This window comes from Leptinotarsa decemlineata, unplaced genomic scaffold (assembly GCF_025532065.1).
Source record: "Leptinotarsa decemlineata unplaced genomic scaffold, Ldec_3_MD MMD2_tig00026294_RagTag_RagTag, whole genome shotgun sequence".
Lineage (NCBI taxonomy): Eukaryota > Metazoa > Arthropoda > Insecta > Coleoptera > Chrysomelidae > Leptinotarsa > Leptinotarsa decemlineata.
Genome location: NW_027412674.1, coordinates 1,394,808 through 1,418,789, shown reverse-complemented (window position 1 = coordinate 1,418,789; position 23,982 = coordinate 1,394,808). Strand labels below are relative to the sequence as shown.

The window sequence follows — 23,982 nt, the reverse complement described above, 5'->3', positions numbered from 1 at the left end:
CTGAAAGTTACTTCGTGGTATGGTCTACACATCTTTTGCATGATGATGGAGAAGTATAATGCCAAAACCTTTCTTTCCTAAAAATATACCACTTTCAATTTGAACAATAAAGAAATATCATATTTTCTTAGAATGATGCTAAAATATCTGATCTATCTCTTTTCCTAGTAATATGATAAGGACTGTAATAAATGTAGACATTCTACAGACTCCAAGAACTAATCACTCATAAAATTTCAAATTTTCCAATGAAAAAAATTAAATGTGTCTACTATCCACGTTTCTAAGTTTTACCTACTCAGAACGTTTTTGAAACACGGAATAGTTGTGATGTTCAATTCGACAATGATTCGAACAACTAGCTTTGACGTTAATTTATTATAAATTGGTTATTCCATTAGGTTACATAGATAATAAGAATTAATACAACTCAGGATGCCATTCTAGAACTAGCTTCGGACACCTACAAAAACTTGAATCGTAACAGATCATCTCCCCTGATGTTCATAGACCTTTGTTTGAAGGTGATTGACAATGTTTCGTGATGAATTTCACTAGTTCGGACTTCCATCGTCTACTATATAAAATGATTTGAAATCCCTGAAATAAGTAAAAAAGAATAATTAAAAAAGGATAGCTGAAAATAACAATTATATTAAGCAACAATAAACCTGAAATGAAATGATAGTGAAATAACCTACAAGTAAAAATATAATAATTGAATAAATAAAAATTAAAGGAATGAAAAAAGAAAATAATGAAAAGTGTAGAGATTCCAAGTCACGTTAGTTCACGACGTTTCGATTGTTGGTATCTATAATCGTCTTCGGGTGATGACTGGACTGATTCCTCCGAGAGATGACTATTTATAGGTCGTTGAAATACTTTCACTTTCTCTGCTTTCCATTTTCCGCTCCACTGATTCCGTGAGAGATGACCGTTTTGGCGGGAGTTGGCCATTTTTCGTTTGATGATGGGTTTCCATATGTTTCGTATTTCTACGCTGGCCTGGATGAATACGTTTTTGGACAACATGTCCAAATATAGTTTCACCAATATAGGATTTTCCGCACTCACAGGGTATCCGGTAAATGCAATTCTTGGAATCGCAGTCCGCGTTTGGGGGCCTGGTTTTCGTGAGGCTGCTACGGATAGTGTTACCGGATCTGAAACAGGTTCTGATGTTGTACTTGGAATCAATTCTTCTTATCCTCTCCGATAATTCTCTGATGTAGGGAAGTGCAAGCACTGGTTGTGACGGCTTCTCTTCCTTGCGAGGCTCCTGCTGTCTTTTAGCCAAAGTCTTTTCTACCATCGCTTTGGAGTATCCATTCCGCTGAAGATCATTTTTGATGATGTCTAGTTCCTTCTCGAGACCTTCCTTTGTATTACAGAGCCCAAAAGCACGGTCTAATATAGTCTTGATGATTCCTCTTTTTGTCGATTGATGGTGGTAGGATTCGTGGTTCAGATACTGTCCCGTATGAGTGGGTTTTCGGTATACAGATGTTTCCCACTTAGTGTCGGTCCTCTTCACCAAAACGTCTAAGAATGGCAATTCGTTGTGGATTTTCTTCTCTATTGTGAAAGTGATGGATGGTCTCACGCTGTTGATGTGTTTCAGGAAGGCGTCTAGTTCAGTATTCCCATGGTTCCATATTATGAAGGTGTCGTCAACATATCTCAACCAGACTCGAGGTTTCTTGTGGGCTTCTTCAATGGCCAGAGTTTCAAACCACTCCATATATATGTTGGCTATGACTGGTGAAAGTGGCGATCCCATTGGCAGTCCCTCATCTTGTGTGAAGAATTCGTCCTTCAGTTGGAAATAACAGTTTCGTACACAGCATCCTAGTAATTCCATAATTACTTCTATAGGTAGATTCGTTCTCTCTTTCAGGTTCCCGTCTTCGGATAGCTCTCTCTGTATGATTTGGAGTGCTTCTTCAACCGGAACGTTGGTGTAAAGGCTTTCCACGTCGAAACTGATTAGTTGATCTTCCTGTGTAACCTCAATTGACCCTAGTAGTTCGACAAAATGCCTTGAATTCTTCACAAAAGACGATGTTTTTCCTTCTAATGGTTGTATTAAGGGAAGTAAAAATCTAGACAAGTTTTGAGTAGCCGAATCTCTGGAGCTGATGATCGTTATAAGCGGAACGTCCTTCTTGTGGATTTTGGGTAGATCATACAAGTGAGGGGGCTTACTGTAGTGCGGTGTTAGCCATGATCTTTCCCTGTCCGAAAAATAGGCCTCTTCGTAGGCCGTTCAGAGCTCTATGTTCTTCCTTGCTGATGTTAGATGTTGGAACTGGTTCTCGATCCAACTATTCTCTAATTTTCCAACTGAACTCTTCTGCCTCGGTCTGGTCAATAAGGGAACTGGTGGATTCCACTCCAGTAATTATCTCCAAAGTGGGCACAGATGTTGGCGTAATGGCAAAATTCAGGCCTTTCCTCAACAAGGATTCCTCTATTCCCGTGAGCGGGCGGGAACTCATGAGGGATTGCCAATGGGATCGCCACTTTCACCAGTCATAGCCAACATATATATGGAGTGGTTTGAAACTCTGGCCATTGAAGAAGCCCACAAGAAACCTTGAGTCTGGTTGAGATATGTTGACGACACCTTCATAATATGGAACCATGGGAATACTGAATTAGGCGCCTTCCTGAAACACATCAACAGCGTGAGACCATCCATCACTTTCACAATGGAGAAGGAAATCCACAACGAATTGCCATTCTTAGACGTTTTGGTGAAGAGGACCTACACTAAGTGGGAAACATCTGTATACCGAAAACCCACTCATACGGGACAGTATCTGAACCACGAATCCAACCACCATCAATCGACAAAAAGAGGAATCATCAAGACTCTATTAGACCGTGCTTTTGGGCTCTGTAATACAAAAGAAGGTTTCGATAAGGAACTAGACATCATCAAAAATGATCTTCAGCGGAATGGATACTCCAAAGCGATGGTAGAAAAGACTTTGGCTAAAAGACAGCAGGAGCCTCGCAAGGAAGAGAAGCCGTCACAACCAGTGCTTGCACTTCCCTACATCAGAGGATTATCGGAGAGGATAAGAAGAATTGGTTCCAAGTACAACATCAGAACCTGTTTCAGATCCGGTAACACTATCCGTAGCAGCCTCACGAAAACCAGGCCCCCAAACGCGGACTGCGATTCCAAGAATTGCATTTACCGGATACCCTGTGAGTGCGGAAAATCCTATATTGGTGAAACTAAGAGGCCATTGAATGTTCGCATTACCGAGCACAAGAAGCACACATAGCGAGGAGAAACCAGCAAATCAGGAATAGCAGACCATGTTTGGACCCATCAACACAACATCGAGTGGTCCCAAGCTGAGATTTTGCACAGAGAGGAACATTGGTTTAGGAGAAAATTTAAGGAAGCCGCATACATGTTGTCCAAAAACGTATTCAGCCAGGCCAGCGTAGAAATACGAAACATATGGAAACCCATCATCATACGAAAAATGGCCAACTCCCGCCAAAACGGTCATCTCTCACGGAATCAGTGGAGCGGAAAATGGAAAGCAGAGAAAGTGAAAGTATTTCAACGACCTATAAATAGTCATCTCTCGGAGGAATCAGTCCAGTCATCACCCTAAGACGATTGTAGATACCAACAATCGAAACGTCGTGAACTAACGTGACTTGGAATCTCTACACTTTTTTATTATTTTCTTTTTTCATTCCTTTAATTTTTATTTATTCAATTATTATATTTTTACTTGTAGGTTATTTCACTATCATTTCATTTCAGGTTTATTGTTGCTTAATATAATTGTTATTTTCAGCTATCCTTTTTTAATTATTCTTTTTTACTTGTTTCAGGGATTTCAAATCATTTTATATAGTAGACAATGGAAGTCGGAACTAGTGAAATTCTTCATAGACCTTGCTGAAGCCTTTAACACCCTTCTCTAGAAAAAAAAGAATCATGGGAAAATGTCTGGGGCTATTTAAAACAAACATATTTGAGTGATAGGAAATAGTGCGTCAAACTTAGCGACACAATGGGCGAATACCGATTAATGATGTGTGGCGTACAACAGGAAACAATTCTGAGACCGATTCTCTTCTCGATATATATTGCTGGCCTATTTTCTTTCAAGAGCTGTAGGAAAATCAAGTTCAAACTATGAAGGGAATAAGTGGGAGGAAGGAGTTTGAAGATACGAACTGCCTAAATTTCTTTTCTTTTGTTCTCACTACTCTTAACCAACAAATCAACAATATGTACATAACCTCCATGATTAGAAAGTTACATTTTGTCCCACATTAGTTTTGACAGTTGAAGAACCTGCTAACCCTGAAACAGAAAAAAATATATACTTGCTGGAAACCACATAACATACGGTGTAGGGAGAGGGGAAGAACTTTCAGAAACTCACCTTCAACCCATTAAAGGGATTCCTGAAGATATTATTGTAGAAGAAACGAAGGTGTTCAAGTAACTTTTTATATCAAGAATAAAATATGTTCGACATTTGGCAATTGTATAACAACAGTATTTATATCAGACGATTCGTTGGCAGAAACAATCTAGACACATACACATACATTCTTATAATACCAAACAGTGACATAAGTTTACATATCCAGTCATATGAATATTTGGGACTCATCATTCAATTCACTCTCAGTGAACATGAAAAACTAAAATAACATAAGGCAATTTGTGATAAACTAATATTTCACATACATGATAAACCCCGAGCATTCATCTATAATCTGATAGACTCAACTACCTCGATATATCCCTTAATATTTCTTGAAATTACCATCTACTACCATTTATTTTCTATCATCATATGTACCTACTTTCAACTATTTTTTGAATTTTCAAATTTGAACCTCACCTTCATATTATTTATTTCATAAACAAGCTTCAAGTTTCATTACGGAACTATTTCTGTTTATTTATATCATGGTTGATTTCATAGTTGAAATGTGAATTACCAAATTGGCACATAAATAAACTACTACCTACTATATGTATGAAGTTTCATGATGAAACAAAATCGATCAGTCCTGCCCAGATTTTTATTTTCGTAGATTTGGCACTGAATTGTCAATGATGTTTGCAATACAAACAATTATATTGTTTGTCAATCACTTCCCTACTATTTTATTCGTGATAGCACTCAGTGTTGTTCATTTATAAATCAATCACTCGAGAGGTTACTGAAGTTTTCTCCAGATACCTAATAGACAAAAATGAGTCGACTTGCTGCTATGTTGGTACGTACATTGTGATTTATTACTAAGAGAGAAACTTTTCTAACAATAGTTATTAATATTGAATTTGGGCAGAAATTTTGATCGTTTGATCTACTGATCAAGGTTAAAATAGCTAATTTTCTGTGTACGTAACATATTTTTTTAAATAAATATCAGTCATTACCAAAATTTCCTCTTCTGTTTCTTCATAGGAAGAAATGAAAATGAAACGTTTCATGATATGAAAAAATGACCGTCATTCTATTCTTCATGATGGATATCAATCTAACATGAGAGTTTGGTTTATAGTGGATAATATCAATTATTTCATTAAAAGACCACAATTATCGTATTGTAGGGTTACTTTGCAAAACTTTTGGAATATATTACACATATTAACATTATTTTTTTTCAAAATTAATCCACTTTTACTGTACGCTCCACTTTCCAAGAGTAAAGCAATACAGCAGTTCCACCTTAGATAATTTGAAAAAATAAGTAGAATTCAAGAATTTTCAACGTATTTTCGGATTATCTTGGTTCTACAACTATTTTTACTGAGTTTTTTTAATTATTGTAACATATCTTTATTGAAATCTATGAAAATAATACAATACTTTACAATTTCAAGCTCAACCCCAACCTAAGTGGAAACTTAATGTGAAAACTAAGGAATGACAATACTCAATAGTTGTTACTTAATGTGTATGCAGATCTATTTATTGTCCATCTATTGCTAATTACTTGTGAAGCATTCAGTCGTATGTCGCGAAATTCTATTAAAAAATAGCATTCAGTTTTAATGATTTTACACCAGTATCCAAATAATCACTCAATGTTTTATTGAAAAGTAAGTATTCGTGACGGTCAGAGACATATTAACTTTCATCGATCCCTGCAATTTAAATTGCTCAAGAATGGAACAACTTTCCCTCAACTGACATGAAAACTTTAAATTGAAAATACGTTATCTCCTGAAACATGATATAAGGTCACACAAAATATATGATCATAGTTGAATTCTTTTTATATCAATCACATACTAAATAATTTTTGGTGACAATATATACACAAAAAAGTTTTTGAACCTCAAATGATGAAGTTTGCCTCCAGTTATAAATAGAAATTCTACTAGTATTCTGAACCATGATGAACATGAAGTACTAAGCTATGCAGATGACTTAGTAATCCTAGTCTAGAGCAAATATACCAAAAGAGTGAGAAGATGCATGCAGAGGGCTCTGGTCCTATATGAAGATATGTCGAGGAAGGAAGTTCAGACATAAGCCTGTCCAAATCAACATTGGTGGTATTCACCGAGAATACTAGGTCGGATCACTGCTAATTGAAACCAGAACCCAAAAACAAAGCATTCGTGAACTGACACCAGACCCACCATAGGTCTCATTGACGATTCATAGCTGATGATTTTAAGCTGAAATACGGATAAATTGTTTTACTCAACTGTCTAAAACACCATTGAATCTTCTGTCGATTCATAGATGAATAAATATTTCAAGTTTTCTTTTGAGTTCCATTCATTTCTATTTATTATGAGTTGGCTTTCGAAAGTCTATTCGAGTATAATATTTTCAACAAAATAACAACTTTTGGAAGGCATTTCCTGATCGTTTATTCAATTGAACTCACTCAAACATCATATACAATGTTGATTTGGAAATTTCACTGAGAATATTGAATCAATCCAACAAATGATTGTACAATATTGAAGCAGGTCTCTTCAAGTTTTCTTTGATACTAAAATATATCTTTAGGAAAATGTTAATGGCAAACCACATGATATTTCTTATAAACCTGCTGAATGAATAGGTTTTCGTAAGAAGGGTGTTTTATTCGTGAATTCAAGCTTGGGCTCATTTTTCAATTGTCTCACATACTGCCCTAGTAACATTTACTGTGGAGACAACTGATGCAATTCGTTCGTGTCCTCTTTGGATTTGTCGCAGTTCTAGACGAAAAATCAATCATAAAACCCTTCAACCACCGCCAACCAACCCGCTTTGTCACAATGAAGATAATAACCTGAAAGAAGATTATAATAAATGATCCTTTGGACAGGCAATAATAAATTTAAACTTATTGGAAGCTGAAGTTTAAACGAATCGATGTAGACTAGTGCAGTGGTGGTTGAGGCAAGGTCTTGCGTGTGATGCAGCTTCAGACAATTCGCGGGGCCGCACATTCAAAGAAAAATTGAGTAAATGATAAAGGTTCATCCGAAATTACACTTCCCAAATGAAAGATTCATCTTCAAAAAGGTCTGCATTATATATCGTTTTCAATGAAATGTATGAACCCCTTTTTTGCTTTCACTTATTTCTGGTTTTTCTCTCCCGTTGAATAGACACCGACTTAATTTAACTGCTGGCCTCGCGAAGAGTTAATCCGACACAGGACTAGATAAAACAAATTGATATTGACACTGAAGAAGGAAATTTATGAAGCTGAACATATGTTAGAAAATAATCAAAATTTCAAGAATATGCGGTTTGGTAATCTGCAGTCAATACCTCATAATTAGGCGTATTCAGTCATACAAAGTATATCAAATTGTTTCAGGAAACAGATGACCTCGACTATGACAAGTTCAAGAAATTGGATATTTCCAAGGAACAACTGAAGAGTAAGTAAAATTTGACAGTTACATATGAAGTGTGAGGAATATAATAATACTGACTGGATCAAGTACGTGACGCAAATTCACATTGTTTAAATTTAAACATCAATTCTCTATTGAATGAAAATGTAAACTTTAACCTGTATGAGAGTTATTTTTCAGATGCACAAATGGACATTTGCAAAATATTAATTTATGTTACTAGTGTGAAAAAATGCTTTTTGCACATAATAGAATAGAACTAACCGATACTTGATGAAAATCCATATTTGAACTCATAAATATACAGTTTATTGCATGATTACAACTATAAAGGGTTTTAAAAAAACCTCGACACGTGTTTTGCTATACAATAGCTTTCTCACGTGTAAAATAATGAGTTACTTCTAAATTACAACTATTTTATACTTTAACACAGGGGTCTCCAAACTACGGCCCGCATCAATCCAGCCCGCGACAGCCAAGGATTAACTGTCATCAATCTGGCCCGCAAGAGCCAATGATTACCTAATTGTTGTTACTATTGCTGTGATAAGTTGAAGAAGAAAACACAGAATGATAATTACTCGGTTTTATTTACTTGCAAGGTAAAACTTAACGACAGAAATGATGACAAAGAAAACTTAACTTAAATATCTGAGTTTAAGCATATTAATAACTAACAAATAATTGTAATGAATCACAGTGAAACAAAAACACTACTGAGATTTATTTAATTGTGATTTTCCACCGACAATACTTTGTAGTTGTGGATCAATTTTACTTGTACCAATTATCAAAAGAGATTTGAGATGCTCATCGGTTAATTGAGATCTGTAAACATTCTTTGTGTACTTCATCTTGGAAAACGTTTTCTCACACAAGTAAGTAGTACCAAAAACAGAAAACAACACACGAGCAAATTTATGGAAATTATCAAATTGTTCCAGTGGAAGACTCTTATAAAATTCCAACAAAGATGAATTTTGATATTTGTTCTTAAGCATATCACTGCACCGTAAATCAATAATTTCCATTTGGACTTTCGGAGCCAGGGTTTCAATGTCAGAATCGAAAGGATTTTGAAAAAGCTTAATTTCATTCGCAATGACATCAAAATCTGAAAAACGAGTATCAAAATTTATCTTCAAAGCACTCAAAGTTTCGATTGTAAAATTGTCGGGAAATTCAGTATCTGTAGTGTGACTGAGTATTTCACGTGTTTCAAAATGTGTGAAACATTTTTTACGTAATTGCGATTGAAATAGTATTATTTTCTGCCTGAAGGATTTGATATTGGTGTATAAATCAGGAAGAAGCTGATTTTCTCCTTGCAATCTCAAATTCAGTTCGTTCATATGATTTGTCAAATCGACATAGAAGGCTAACTTCCACATCCATTCACTATTTTATAAATCGGCGAAAGGGCGCTGCTTCTCATTTAAAAAAATTTCGATGTCTGCTCGAAGTTCAAAAAAGTGCTTACGGACTTTTCCGCAACTAAGCCAGCCTACGGCAGTATGACATGGTAAATCATTTTCTCCAATCTGTTGAATAAACTCGCGGAATTGTCGGTGATTCAGCCCAGTGGATCTGATGAAGTTAACAACTGATATGACTGGTTTTAGAACTTCAGACATATCCAAACATTTTCCGCACAAGGACTGTTGATGAATGATACAATGTAAGACTAATGGTTTTGAACCACCATCATTTTCTACAGCCTTTGACACAAGTGCAACCACTCCTTTATTTTCACCACACATATTTTTGCCTCCGTCAGTTGTTATAGATTTCAAATTTCTCCATCGAAGGTTCTTTTTATTAATGGCGTTTTCAACTCCCTTAAAAATATCTGCCCCAGTTGTCGTGCCGTGAATACTATCAATATCAAGAAGTCGGTCATACACTTCATAGCTTTTATCTACTCCGAAAATAAAAATCAACACCTGAGCAGTATCTGACACAATGCTAGAGAAAACCACTCATGATGTCCATTTTTGTCAGACAGTTGAGATGATATATTTTCTGCGATGTCTTGCACCCTCCGAGCCACGGTGTTTGCTGACAAACTGACACTTTTAAATAAATTTACCTTCTCGGGGCATATTTCTTCGGCTACTGCAATCAAGCATTATGTTATCATTTCTCCATCGGTGAATGGTTTGCCACGTTTTCCGATTTCAAGAGCCACACGAAAGCTGGCGCGAGTTGCAGACTCTTGTTCAGTATTCGCTTTGGTAAACAGATTGCTGCGATTTGAGTCCGCGTTTCAAAGCTTCAAATTTTTCCTTTCGCAAACTTCCTGTATACTTGGAGTAACTTTGAAGATGTTTCGATTCATAGTGTCGTTTAATGTTATAGTCATTGAGAACAGCTATGGTTTCATTACAAATTAAACATAGCACCTTATTACTGGACTCAATCACAAAATACTGAAAGTTCCATTTTTCTAGGAACGTTCTGCATTCACTGTCGATTTTTCGCTTCTTTTCCATACTAAAAAATACTTTTATTGACGAGTGTTACTTTATTTCACAATAGACAGCTTCGCTTCCTTCGCCTTTCCTACGCAGACTAACTCGCAGTTGCGCCGCTAGCCTTTTTATATGCAATTATTACTGCCATCTCGAGGTGATCGGAATACACTAGCTAGAACCAAAACTTTCTCGAACCAACGCGGTAATTCCAAATATTTAATTACGCCTAATTCCACCTAGCGGGTAGCTGAAAAAGATAGTACATTACCACTACTCGCCACTAGATGTCGATAAGTGTCACAATACACAATAATAATTGAAATGCAAAAAAAGCGCTTAGGTCACGCACTTTGCGACTATTCTAGTCTAGAAATATAGTTAAGGGCAGAAATTGGCCCTTGGAACAAACTGAAAAAATCATTATGGCCCGAAGGCTTCAAAGTTTGGAGACCCCCGCTCTAACATATTACCAAAGGTCAGGTATAAATTCATTAACTATAGGTATGAATAAATTAAATTTCCGAAAGTACCGTAATTAGGTACACTTAACTTTTCTCACCTGGAAATGAACAGATTCAATAATGGAAAATTATTCAGTTCAGTTTGATCGTTCATAAGATATTGAAAGTTTTTAAATTTGATTATTTTCATACTCTCCAACAGGTTATGTTTTGAACCTTTCTTCTGAAAATGAAGGGGCTTGAATTTTCAAGTGTGAACCCATGTTCCTTTGTGATTAAATAAGTGGAATATGTGGAGTTTATTTTTCAATTCTGGAAACTATTTCTGTGGTCCTTTATGCAGGCTTTGTTCGTTCTTCCAGTTTGACCTATATAAAACATCGCAGTGGGTTGGCCTAAGTAGGTTGAGGTACTATAACTGCATGAACTTCCTTCAAAGCTTGGCTGTATAACTTTTTTAATAATAGAGAATGTTTTAGACTACTGTCGTAATAATTGTTGAGGGCTATTTATTTTATTATGTTCAATTCTTTATTGAAATTCGCATCTGACAAGGGATCATACTGTTGAATGCAGCATTGAACAGTCTTTTTGCACATGTTGCATACCATATTTTTGCCACGATCAAGCCATTTTTTTCATTTCAAATTTCATCAGAGATTAATTGGGAGAACATTTTTCAATAAAAAAATTAAATCAATTGATTGAGAACGATTACATGGAAAACTCGAACTAACGTTATTTTTACAAAAATAGTTATATACTTTTTGAGGTAACTTCAATTTCAACATCGCAATTAGAATAATTTGCTATAGTAATTGATGGACGTACTTAATTTCCAGAAGATTTTTTAATTTCCTTCTCACTTCGGCGTGTGTGTTTCTCACTCAAAACTCTTTTTCGAATTGGGGTCAAGTTTCCAGTATTGGTACCTAATTAGGTCACCCTTCAGAATTCAACTCGCAATTACAATTATTCTATAAATTTATTCTTCAATGAAATTTTGGATTAACAGCAAAAAATACTAACATTTTGAACGATCTACTTTGCTATAACTATAGTTATGGTTTTTATAGGTAAGCAATTTTTACAATTTGAAAATTCAAAAGAAAGACCTCATTATTTTCACTTTGTGAGTCTATTGTGGAGGGCTTCAGAACAGATCCCGTTGAAACAGTTAGGGTATTATTATTCTTGCCATTTGTATAAATAATTTGAAGTAAAATATAAAAAATTCAAATTGAAGTGCCAAACATTTTTTTTCAATAACACTGTACGAGTATGATTTTTAAATTTTCTTAACTCCCATTGTTTGAAGAATTATATGTAGGTACAAATGACAGGAGATATTGAATTTTTTCATTATGGGAATTCAATCGTTGGTAAAAATGATGATTTTTAGAGAAAAAGTTTTTTTCAAAAACTTCCTTTCATGGCTCAAAAATGTTTTTATTATTTAGATATCAGTTAATTTCGAAAATATTTTATGTTTCTCCAAAATATTTTATAACGAACAAATGAAACAGTCAAAGTATTATTATTCTCGCCATTTGTATAAATAATTTCAAGTAAAATGTAAAAATTGGTGTCAGAAAACTTTTTTTGAATATTCCAAATGTTCCATTTTCTCCCATTCTCTCTCAACTCCCATTGTTTTAAAAATTATTATATACAAATGACACAAGATATTGAATTTTTTCATTAAGAGAATCATTGGTAAAAATGACGATATTTAAGGAAAAAGTTATTTTCAAAAACTTCTTTATATTGCTAGATGTTTTTATTATTTAGATATTAGTTAATTTCAAAAATATTTTTATGTTTCTTTAAAATATTTTTTGAAGAACAAATACAAAATGCAGATAATAATTTTTTCAATTGAGGTAATTCACAAATGCGTCTTTGAGCAATGAAAAATTTTAAAAATTATTTTTTCTTGAAAACCATTATTTGAATGACTGAATGACTGAAGTCCAAAAATATCAATATCAATTCGTATCAATAAAAATCAATAATTTAATAGTGTTCCGAAATGAAAAAATTTAACAATCGGATTATTTGTAAAAAACGTGGTTGATAGATGTGTTTGATACATTGATTTGAATTTTTTTTTCCATACTTCAAATTGTTCATTTCCATTCTCCTGTTTTGAAACCTGTTTTGAATAAAATTTTTTATCGATTTCCTGAAAATTTTCATATTGTAAAAATCTCTGCAACGTATTGTTCAGTAATTTTTTTCTGTATTTGGGATATTATGTGTTTACAATATTTTTCGAGATATTTGCAAAAAACGAAACCCACTTCTCATTTTCTACTTCTTTATAACCTTTTAAATTTTTTGAGCAGAATTTCGAAATCAAATTGACCCTCTACACATTTATTTGTAGTACTCGAAAGATAAGATCTTCTCTAGAATAACTTGAAATCTCTTTTTCAGTGTTGAAGCAAATTTTTGATTCGTTCGATATTGAAAAGAAACGTGAAATCAGTGTAGACATGATCGGGCAAATTCTGGATATGTTAGGTCATAGGTTGACCAATGATGAGTTACAGGTATCGAAGTGAAAATGTTGCTTATCAATTTGCACGTTCAATTTGGATTCTAAAGATTGTTAAACTAACAACGCACATATTTTAGGCAATCATCAAGGAAATAGATACAGATGGTAATGGTGTTATGAGTTTCGAAGAATTTGCTCATTTGGCAGCTAGGTTCTTGGTTGAAGAGGAAGAAGATACGGAAGCTATTCTAAGAGAGCTCAAAGATGCTTTCAGATTATATGACAAGGAAGGTACGGAAACACATTTTATCGCTTTTTTATTCCTCATTGCACATAAAATTTTCCTGTCAGTTTTTTTTGTTTCTCAACTTACCACAATCTGAAAAATAAACAGAACTTACTCAATAAAGAATCGAGAAAACTGGAAAGAAGGTCAAAATGAAAAGTTCACCCCAAAAAGATGTTGCGTAATATAGTGTCTTTCATTAAACTCTTCCTATCTGTAAAGTGAAATAAAACAAAATGTGAGGAGATATCATCGTAAATTTGTATGCCTTTGATGCCCTTATGTGTGGAACATAAAATTGTTCAAATATACGTTACGTCTTCTCTGCGTAGAGCGCATCCGAAAAGTATAATTTTCCATGACTCTGGTAGATAAATAAGGCTAAATTTGACCGATGGCATGGATGTTGGCTATGAGAACCGCTGTAGTTATTGCTCATTCGCATGCATACACCTGCGACTTGAGAAAACCCTACAAGAAAACGTCTAACGGGGTCAAATCGCACGATCTCGATGGCCAATTCACATCACCTCCACCTGAGATGACCATGCCCTCAAATTTCTCGTGCAGAGTATCCAATGTGGCACGTATCGCCATCCTGTTCAAGCCACATGTTGTTGGTGTCTAAATCATCCAATTCACGCCAAAACAAATTGGTAATCTTCGACCTATAGTGCTCACCGTTGACAGTTGTTGGTCTGGCCAACTTCGTTCTCAAAGGAATATGGACCAATGACGCCCCTGCCCAAAATCCACACCTGAATTTTTTGGGATGCATTGGACATTCTTGGATGTGGATTGGTATCCTAAGAGTCCAATTAGTCAGTAATTTATATCCATAAATATTGCCTATAATCGCATTGCCGACTCTTTAGCCAAGGAAGCGGCTGGACTAAGACTTTTAGGACCCAGTGGCACCTACGGCCTAATGACTTGGACAATTGCGGAACCAGCCAAACGTCACACGCATGCTCAATCTCTGAAGAGATGGGATGAAACCAAAGAATGCAACTTTGCCAGGATCACCCTTGGCGACCCTGGGCAGCTAGCGCCGAAGAAATATCTGGCGATGACCAGGAAAAATTTCGCTTAACAATAGGATTTTCTGTTATCTAAGAAAATACCTCCACAATAGGGGGCTAGTGGACACACCTCTGTGCAGGATGTGTGAACAGGAAGATGAAACTGTCAGGCATGTCCTATGCGAAAGTCCAAAGTTATCGTCAATGAGAGAGCATGTGTTCGGCGAGTCTTGGCCTACACTTGCCGATATAAAGGAGATGTCTCCCAGAGACCTGTCCACCTTGCTGGAAAGTACAGGATGGACGATGACCTAGGAGGACAACTCCTTGGGAGGATGTACAATGGATCACATGTGGCCTAAGTGATGTGGGCCTACACTCACCCTCCCTACTCTACAGATACAGATTGCCTATAAAACCAATATTCAATAAAAAAATCAAATTTGATACAGCCTTCTTCAAATGGTTAATGTTTCGTAAAAGTATGCTTTTCTGATCTCAAAACCCAATAAATTCACTTCTGAAAAATGTCTCAATCAAAAACAAGTATATTTTCTTTGATAACGTCAAAAGAATGAAATAGGATGTTAGGTGAGAGATCAGTTAATAGTCTTTTTTCCGTTTTCAACCCCTCTTTTCAGTAATAGCAACCAGGTAATTATTTGAAATACACTTATTAATTGCTGAAAAATAAATGCATTTTTTTGAGTTCTCATTTTTTCGAAAGGTTCCTTGGGAACAGTTTTTTGTTTCACTCTATTTATTTGCATGATAACCAGTTGATTTTGAAATATTCTTCCTTTATCCCCGATCCTGTTATCTGTCTTCTCTATATACAGGCTGTTTTTTTAACTGATCCCGCTTTTACTATCTAGGAAACGGTAAGACCTACAAGATCGCTTAAATTGGAACAGAAGAACATGTTTTGGAAAACTAGAATAATCAAGAATTGTCAAATTTCGATTTTTGGCTCCACGGCCTCCATTTCAAATAATATAGAAAAAGGTAGAGGAACTTTCAATACTGTTTGATAATTTGTTATAATCTGATATGAACCAATTTGCAATGCGACGTTTCGTTCATTATATTTCATCATCAACTCTATCTTTTTCAATTCAGCTGTGTATACAGGTTTCCATTTAACAAAATTAAGTTTAAGGTTTCAATTGAACAAAACGTCGCTTTGCAAATTAGGTTATATCAGATCATAACAAATATAGAACAGTATCGAAAGTTTCTCTCCTTTTTTATATCATTCGAAATGGAGGCAGTAGAGCCAAAAAACGAAATGCAACAATTCTAGTTTTTGACGAATATTTCAAAAACATCCACCGATGTATAGTCTTCATCTGAAGACTGTATGTTTCAACAAAAACAATGTATATCTATTATAACCAAACATTACACACAGGCAGATCATTTTGCCTCGTAAGATGTATTTTATTTGTTCACTGTTCATTTCTATATGTACATGTATATTTACTGTAAACAATCTTAGGAAAGTGAATAAATACATATTATTATTCGTTTTTCAACTATATTTTCGGGTTTTGCTCGTGACCTGTGTATTTATGTAGATTATCGAATATGACACCTGAACATTTCATTCGTTTGACGTTTGACAAAGGAAATATACTTCTGAATTCATTGGATTTTGGGAACGGAGATGGATAGACGAAATTTATATGAATACAACAAGCGACTAATTAAACAACTAAATTTTATTTCAATTAGAGCGTCTGATAATCGAGAAAATCGAGGATTTAATATTAGTTGGTAGGTACGATAAATGCGATTGGTTAACCGGCTCCATTAAACGAGAAAAACTTTTTTGTTGGCCCTGTTGGCATAAATAAGTACTTGGGCTTAAAAAATATTTGTAACAATTAAAAAAAAAGAGAAAAGTATTGTTTATTGACTGAGAAGAGTTCATTTATATTAAATAACTCAATTTCAACCCTTTTTCCTTGTTTTTCTTTTTTAATGGTCAGTTTCATACGTATAATTTTCGGCAATACACAATTTTTGTTTGCATTTATACAAATATTACGTATTTTGCTTTAAATAGGTGCGGTACCCCAAAAAATGTTCGCGCCTCCAGCGGGCTTTTCTGTGTGTATATAGTCTTTATGACTTTAGCCTCCCCTGTTCTCCAATGCACGAGACGTCACTGGCAAATAGTAATAGTGATGATGATTTTATAATATACCGGGTGACAACGAAATCATCGTATTTTTTTGGTCCTTAGCCACTGCTAATAGGTAGATTAATTCCAATGGATTTATCTAGGGTTGATAATTTGATCCTTATATTTCTGTAAAATTATGAAAGTTACACATCCAACATCGTTTTGAAGTCATGATTGAATAAGCTAGTTTAGGCTTCCTACTCATACATATGCATCAATAAAATATTTAAAAAACTTACATATCATCCACATAATGATATACCTTCTGCTGTAGGCATTGTTATCAATATCATCAGATGCAATAAATGTGTAAATGATCGGTATTTTATCTGTTCATCTGTACATTCGTGTGCGCTTATCTCAAAAAACGGTTCAACTGATTAGGGTGATGTTTTCACTAATCTACTTTGGTAAGCTTCACTCAACATTAAGTGTTTGATTTATTTCAATTTTTTCGTGAATATTATTTAGAAGATTCGTCAATTCTGATAATCACGTCAAACATTTATTAGGAAAATACTGTTCAGTTAATTTGACTGAAACTTTAATTACCTAAATTCCACAGTTTGTGAAATAATTTTCTCATGAATCAAAGGTGGGACAACTAATTGATCAGATCGCTTAATAGTCCACATCTTCGTCTGTGAACCTAAGAAAGTTAACTTTCTCATTATATCATCCTATTTCTCGCGAACAACAGATAGTCTGAAATATGAAGACTAAATCAAAGAATCTCAATGGGTCCTTCTGATAGATCTTTGTATATTTTTTGAAAAAATATCCATACAGGTCACAGTTATGTTCTTGAACCCAAAGAGGTTGGCTTCTCCTCATCTGTTTCTTTCATTATACTTGTATCATCCCATTTTTTATGACTACTTCAACAAACTCCGTGAGCAGCTGAAAAATGCATGATTGATAAAGACTCCCAGAATAGGTTGACGTTTTTCATGGTGAAAATAGAAAGAAGAAGATGGAAGCAACATCAACACATCGGTTTACAAACCTACTAGCAAAGGATTATCTTTATAACATATAATGTAAAAGCGCCAATTTCTGTCACTATTGAGCCAGTAGTCACATCTTGAGATTTCTGTAATTATATATAACAATAAAAAATAAATGATTTCATCGTTTTCTGATATCATCAGTCCTTTATATTGATTGCCTTCCGTCATTAAAAAAACGTCCGGGGTTCGTCATCAACTCTTTTTCTATTTCTCATTATTACAATGAGAAATAGACAATTTACTTCGGACAGTTGGTAACTCAATCTCTTACCTGTTTCATTTTCAAATATTAGGAAATTTGAATATCGAATACTCCATTATTTTTTTACTTTTCCTGCATTAGGAAATCTCGATCAGTATCTGACAATTATTTCATATCGATAACATTATTTGATATATGGTTATTGCTTACCCTGTGTATCAACCAATTGTATATTCCTCAAAAATTCTAGGTCTTGGTTATATTGGGGTGGACCTTCTGAGAGATATTTTGAAAGAGCTGGAACCCAACCTGACCCCTAAGGATCTGAATGAAATGATCAAAGAAATTGATACTGACAATTCTGGCACGGTAGATTGGGAAGGTAAGATTATTCTAAAATATTTCAAACATAAACTAGCAAATCATTTTGCAACAAACATATGTATTCAAAAGTGTTAAAACACTTCTAATGGAATATGTGCAACTGATGACTTGTTTATTTGGTGGTAATTCATGAACCCTGCTTGAATGAAATGAATAAGAACACTTTTGTCTAATTACCAGTAGTTGATTTTATTTAAACGACCGATTTCGGGTTTAAGGCCATTATCAAGTGTAAAACTAATATGTGAAATTTAAAAACTCGGTTATATTGGGAGTTTCCAGGTAAGATGGAAGGACAGGTAGTTGAACGAACCAGGGTGCAAACTTTAAAATGCGACATTGAAGATTATAGGGGTTGTTAAACTTATATATTCAAAAGTGGAGACCTACATAAATCGAGTTGCTCGTTTAGGTGTATATATTTCTGTTTTTTATTGATTTGTTAATTTCCATGGCTTCCAACAAATTCATTTTCTTGCCTTTATAAAATATGTGTATGGGTTTGAGGTTATCTTTACTTATTTTATGTTTTGATTCTCGAAAATTTTCATATATTGTAGATTTTTTGTCCAAATAGACGTGTTCACGCAGACTTACGTCAAAATTTCTACCGGTTTGGCCTGTATATACTGCAGAGCATTCGCCCACACTCTATTCTATATATAGGTACCTCATTTTTTCATTCAATCTCCTTTGGGTTTTGCATTGAACAGAATTCTGGCTAAATTATTAGAAAAGTAATTTTGAATATTTTCTGAAAGTTTACCTGAGTACCTAGTTGATGCTACTAAACGTAACTATATTGTGTTCTCTGCAGTTTGGGTATAATTTACTTATCAAGTGTTTTATTATGAGTTTTACCTGATATTTTCTTTTCTATTAGAGAAACTGGTACCTTCTCAGGTGCAGGGATTGCGATAGCTCTGTGTACCAACGTCCTAAACGCGGATAACTTATGTGATAGTGAATTGAAAACCATTATTGACTCTTGAAATATTCAAATCTAAGAAGTAAAGCCCCTTCTTTTGTTCGATTTCTACTGTGAATTTAATTTTGTTGAGCAGACTATTGAGAAAGTTTAAAAATTGATTGAATCATGAAAAGCAACCAGTAAGTCATCAACATATCTGAACCAAAACACAATATGTTTCTGAGGAAAGGAGTTATTAAGGATGCGGGTATTTTCTAGTGTGTCCATGAAAATGTCTGCCAAAATGGGACTTAATGGTGAGCCCATAGGGAGACCTGAGTTTTGTAGTTAAAAATTATTATATTTGAAGAAATTTTGTTTCAGACATGTATGGGTACAGGAGATTGCAAAATTTGGTGGTTGTATATGGATTTGTATTACTCTTATCTAATATGTATTTCACGAGGGGAAGACATTCGACTATTGGAATGTTAGGAAACATGTTTTTTACGTCGCATGATTCTAGTTTGATATTGTTTTTGATATTCAAATTTAATAATTTGTCAGCTAGGTCTAATGGAGGAATGGCAAAAACAAATTATTTATTCTTTACTATTCACCAAACCTTGCTTTCTACTTTTATTGAATGAGATTTTTATAGCGTGTACCATCATACCTGTGATTGTTCATTTCAATTCTTATTTTCTGTAATAAACCTTTCATCTAGGGGCATCCTGAATATTCTATCAATTGTTTAGCATTGTAACTAGTATGTGATTCTGCAAATCGATCTAGATATTCGTAAAATAGTTCAGATAAAAAAAATTATTGTTTTTTTTCCAGAATTCAAGGCCATGATGATCGGCTAAAACGGTGAACCAGGTTTGTCAGCGTGTCAAAACCGCCTGCACATTGAAATATATTTTAAGGTTACACATAAATAATTATCTTAATAGAATGTAGCTTTAGATATACACCTATTTTCTTAGAAGTGTAAATAAAACTGGAATAAAGAATATTTTGAGAAACTTAAGTGTTTAACCTAATTATAACAGCGTATTCATGAAACACTTCAATGTGAGATTTCCACTTGACAGTTTACAAAACCGCGACACGTTTTTCGCTATTCAATAGCACCTTCACAATACTGACTGAACAAATTATGTGTCATGCTTTTATAGTAATTTGAATCCTAATGACTATTTCTACTTGACAAATTGCTACATGACAACTCAATAAACTGAAAAATAATGAATACAAGTTATACCTGATACCTCATTTTACCTAATTTTGAGATCTATCCTAGTTACCAATTTCATCATTGCAAACTGAATTCAATGAAGTGAAATAATTCAAATATATTTGATTATTGAGCAATGATCACGAATTCTCAAATGTATTGATTTGTAAGCATTCAAAATGGTTGATGAACCTCTCTTCCAAATGCAATACATCATAAATGTGATTGAACTCCTGTGGTCTAGATCACATGAACCTTTTTTGAAACTTCGGAATGACCTCTAGCAACTTTTTAAAAAAATTCAAGAGGGGTTCGAAAAAATTTCAAAAGTTTTAAGAGGAAGTCCCACCTCCCGGAAATCTATCACCAATATTCATATTTTTAATTTATTCCAAGCCACGTTAGTTCACGACGTTTCGATTGTTAGTATCTACAATCGTCTTCGGGTGATGACCCTGAAGACGATGATTGTACGATAGTAAATAGGTTTCACAAAAGTTTCTGGCAAAATCAAAATTGGACAATATGATAATCTGTTAATATCAAGTGATTATCAATCAAAAAGAAAATAATTATATTTCTTCAATAATCCTTTATTACAAATTGATCAAAGTAATACTGAATTAGACGAATTATTTTTACAAAAATGAGTATGTACAAATGAACACACCAAATGGGATGGTAATTCAATTATAAGATACGAAAGTAGTAGGTAGTACTTTTTCTTAAATCTAAATCAGATCTAATAATTATTCACAATTTTTCTGACCTATTTTGTACTAAAAGCTGAGAATGTTTGACTCCTAAATATTATATCGGTATTTTGTCTCTTAAATATGATAAAATGGTATCTGTTCCTTGTTCTAATATGGCATACCTCGGTTGTCGAAAAGGGTTGCCTTTCAACTCTAGACACCTGAAAATAAAATCCATCATAAAATGCACGAGTTGAAAGTTTCTGTTGTATTATAAAAATTATATATTTCAAAAGAAATAAATGAAAAATAAACACTATTGAGGCGAATTTTTACCAAACGGACAACAAACCACAACAAATCAGCAACTTGCTGAAAACTATAAAAAATTCAAATTCTTTTTCGACCAGTAAGTCATCATAATTGTTAGATACTACATGGGCTAAAAAGTATCGGGCCTAACACATAGATGGCGCTAGTCTTATTGCATCCACCGCTTTTTCAGTTGATATCTAACCTTCAAAAGGAAGCTGTTGAAATGTCATGATATTCTACTCATAAGTTTGTGAGTTATTGTACTAAGAGTGATACTACTTTTGTTATTTTTAGAACAATGGATCAAAAACAATTTCATGTTTTAATTTTACACTGTTTCTTGGTGGGAAAATGTACCGTTCTAGCGAAGCAATGGCTTAAATAGTGTTATAAGGAAACCCTGATTAATCACCCCAACAATAATGGATTCTACACAATTGCATATGCAGATGACATAGTTATCTTGCAGACCGGCAAATTTGTGAACACACTGTGCGGTAGAGCGCAGAATGTGCTGAAATCAATAGAAACATGGTGTAAGAAACACTCACTGTCGATCAACCCCAAGAAGACTGAGATGGTCCTTTTCGCCAGAAAAAGAAGTTTATCGGGCTTTTAACTTCCCGAAATCTCCAAAAGCAAAGTAAACTAATCTGAAGACGTGAAATACCTTGGTACTATCCTCGACAGGAAGCTAACATGGAACTCTCACCTACGGAGTAGAGCAAAAAGAGCATATGTGGCTTATGAGCAATGTCGGGGAACAGTGGGACGCGCATGGGGTCTTTCACCCCGTGTGGTCACCTGGATTTACACTACAATAATAAAACCTACGTTAATGTACGGAGCCATTGCATGGGGACCGAAAGTTCTACAAGTAACGGCCATCCAAAAATTATATCAAATACAGCGACTGGCTTGTTTAAACATCACAGCCATGAGAACAACACCAACCGCGGCAATGGAATTAATTACGGGTCTGACCCCTCTACACCTGTACGTTAAGGAGGTTGCGTTAATGGCCATGTTACGATTGCATATGGCTGGTGTAAAACTCGAAGTAGGAATGGGTCAATTGAGGCTGGGCCTATGGCGAGAAGCGTTTACTGCGCAACCTCTGCTGCAGGCAACTAGCGATGCAATTAAATTCAGATTTGTGATTAATAAACCCTACAAAATACAAATAAAACAGAACACAGAGTCAGATGCTACAAATGCAATACGCATATGTACAGACGACTCCAAAACCAAAAAAGGCACAAGATGTGGAGTGTACTCCAGATCACTAAGCCTAAGGACTAAGTGGGGAATGGGAAAAAATACCAGCGTGGTTGCTGGTATCTCAATCGCCACATAAGAAATAACCAGGAAAAGAATTTCTGACAAAAACATAACAATCTGCACAGAAAGCTGACAAGCCCTATTAGCCTTGAACAGACAATGTGTTACCTCAGAGATAGTACTAGAGTGCCACCAAGATTTATCCAAAGCCTTGGTAGATAATAACATTATCCTGAGGTGGGTTAAAGGGCATGACACGAGTAAAGGTAATCGCATTGCCGACTCTTTAGCCAAGGAAGCAGCTGCACGAAGAATTTTAGGACCCAGTGACTTCGATAATTGCGGAACTAGCCAAATGCTCAATCCCTGAAGAGATGGGATGTAATCTAAGGATGCAGTCTTTCCAAGATCACACTGGGCGAACCTGGGAAGCTGGCGCCGAAGAAATATCTGGCGATGACCAGGAAAAATATACGCTCAACAGTAGGATTTCTGATGTCAACTAAGAAAACACCTCCATAATATTAGGCTAGTGGACACACCTGTATGCAGGATGTGTTGTGTTCGGCGAGTCTTGGCCTACACCTGCCGATATAAAGGAAACGTCTCCAAGTGACCTGTCCACCTTCCTGTAAAGGACAGGATAGACGATGACCTAGGAGGACACCTCCTCGGGAGGATGTACAATTGGTCAGATGTGGCTCAAGTGATGTGGGCTTACACTCACCTTCCCTACTCTACAGATACAGAAAGGCTCTGCTCCATTAGCAAACGTTGGTTTGCTGACTTTAAACGTGGTCGTAGAGACACTGATGATGCAGAACGCATTGGACGTCAAAAAAAAATACTGTTTCCATAAAAGATGACATGGATATATGCATATAATTTTCCATCAGTTCTTGAAACAAACTATTGGTAACATCTTTTACAATTTTTTTGTTTTCAAGAAAATTACGCTTGGAACATGCATTGCTTTAAAGCTGAATATCACTCCTGTTAAAAAGAGCTATGTGATTCCAATTAATTTCAACATGTCTATTTCGAATAAGTTGATTGTTTCAAAAAATATATATAAATTGTGAAAATCAAATTCTTGGAAAAAATATCCAATTTATAATTTTCTGAAGAAAAA

At 34.8% G+C, this 23,982-nt stretch overlaps 2 protein-coding genes across 2 annotated transcripts in view; one reads left to right on the top strand and one right to left on the bottom strand.

The window, feature by feature from the left end:
* The first annotated feature begins 5,121 nt into the window (after nt 1–5,121).
* Nucleotides 5,122–20,347, top strand: LOC111505878 (troponin C, isoallergen Bla g 6.0101). The gene is made up of 6 exons (XM_023160770.2): nt 5,122–5,277; nt 7,837–7,900; nt 13,254–13,369; nt 13,455–13,608; nt 18,276–18,407; nt 20,163–20,347. The coding sequence occupies exons 1-6, from the start codon at nt 5,254–5,256 to the stop codon at nt 20,186–20,188; spliced, it is 516 nt and encodes a 171-aa protein (XP_023016538.1). The 5' UTR covers nt 5,122–5,253; the 3' UTR covers nt 20,189–20,347.
* A 798-nt stretch (nt 20,348–21,145) lies between these two features.
* The window catches only part of f-cup (leucine rich repeat containing flyers-cup), a 32,394-nt gene continuing 29,557 nt past the window's right edge, over nt 21,146–23,982 (bottom strand). Inside the window, exon 11 of the mRNA XM_074180132.1 lies at nt 21,146–21,475. Coding sequence (XP_074036233.1) covers nt 21,370–21,475 — 106 coding nt within the window. The 3' untranslated portion in view covers nt 21,146–21,369. The remainder of the gene's footprint in view (nt 21,476–23,982) is intronic.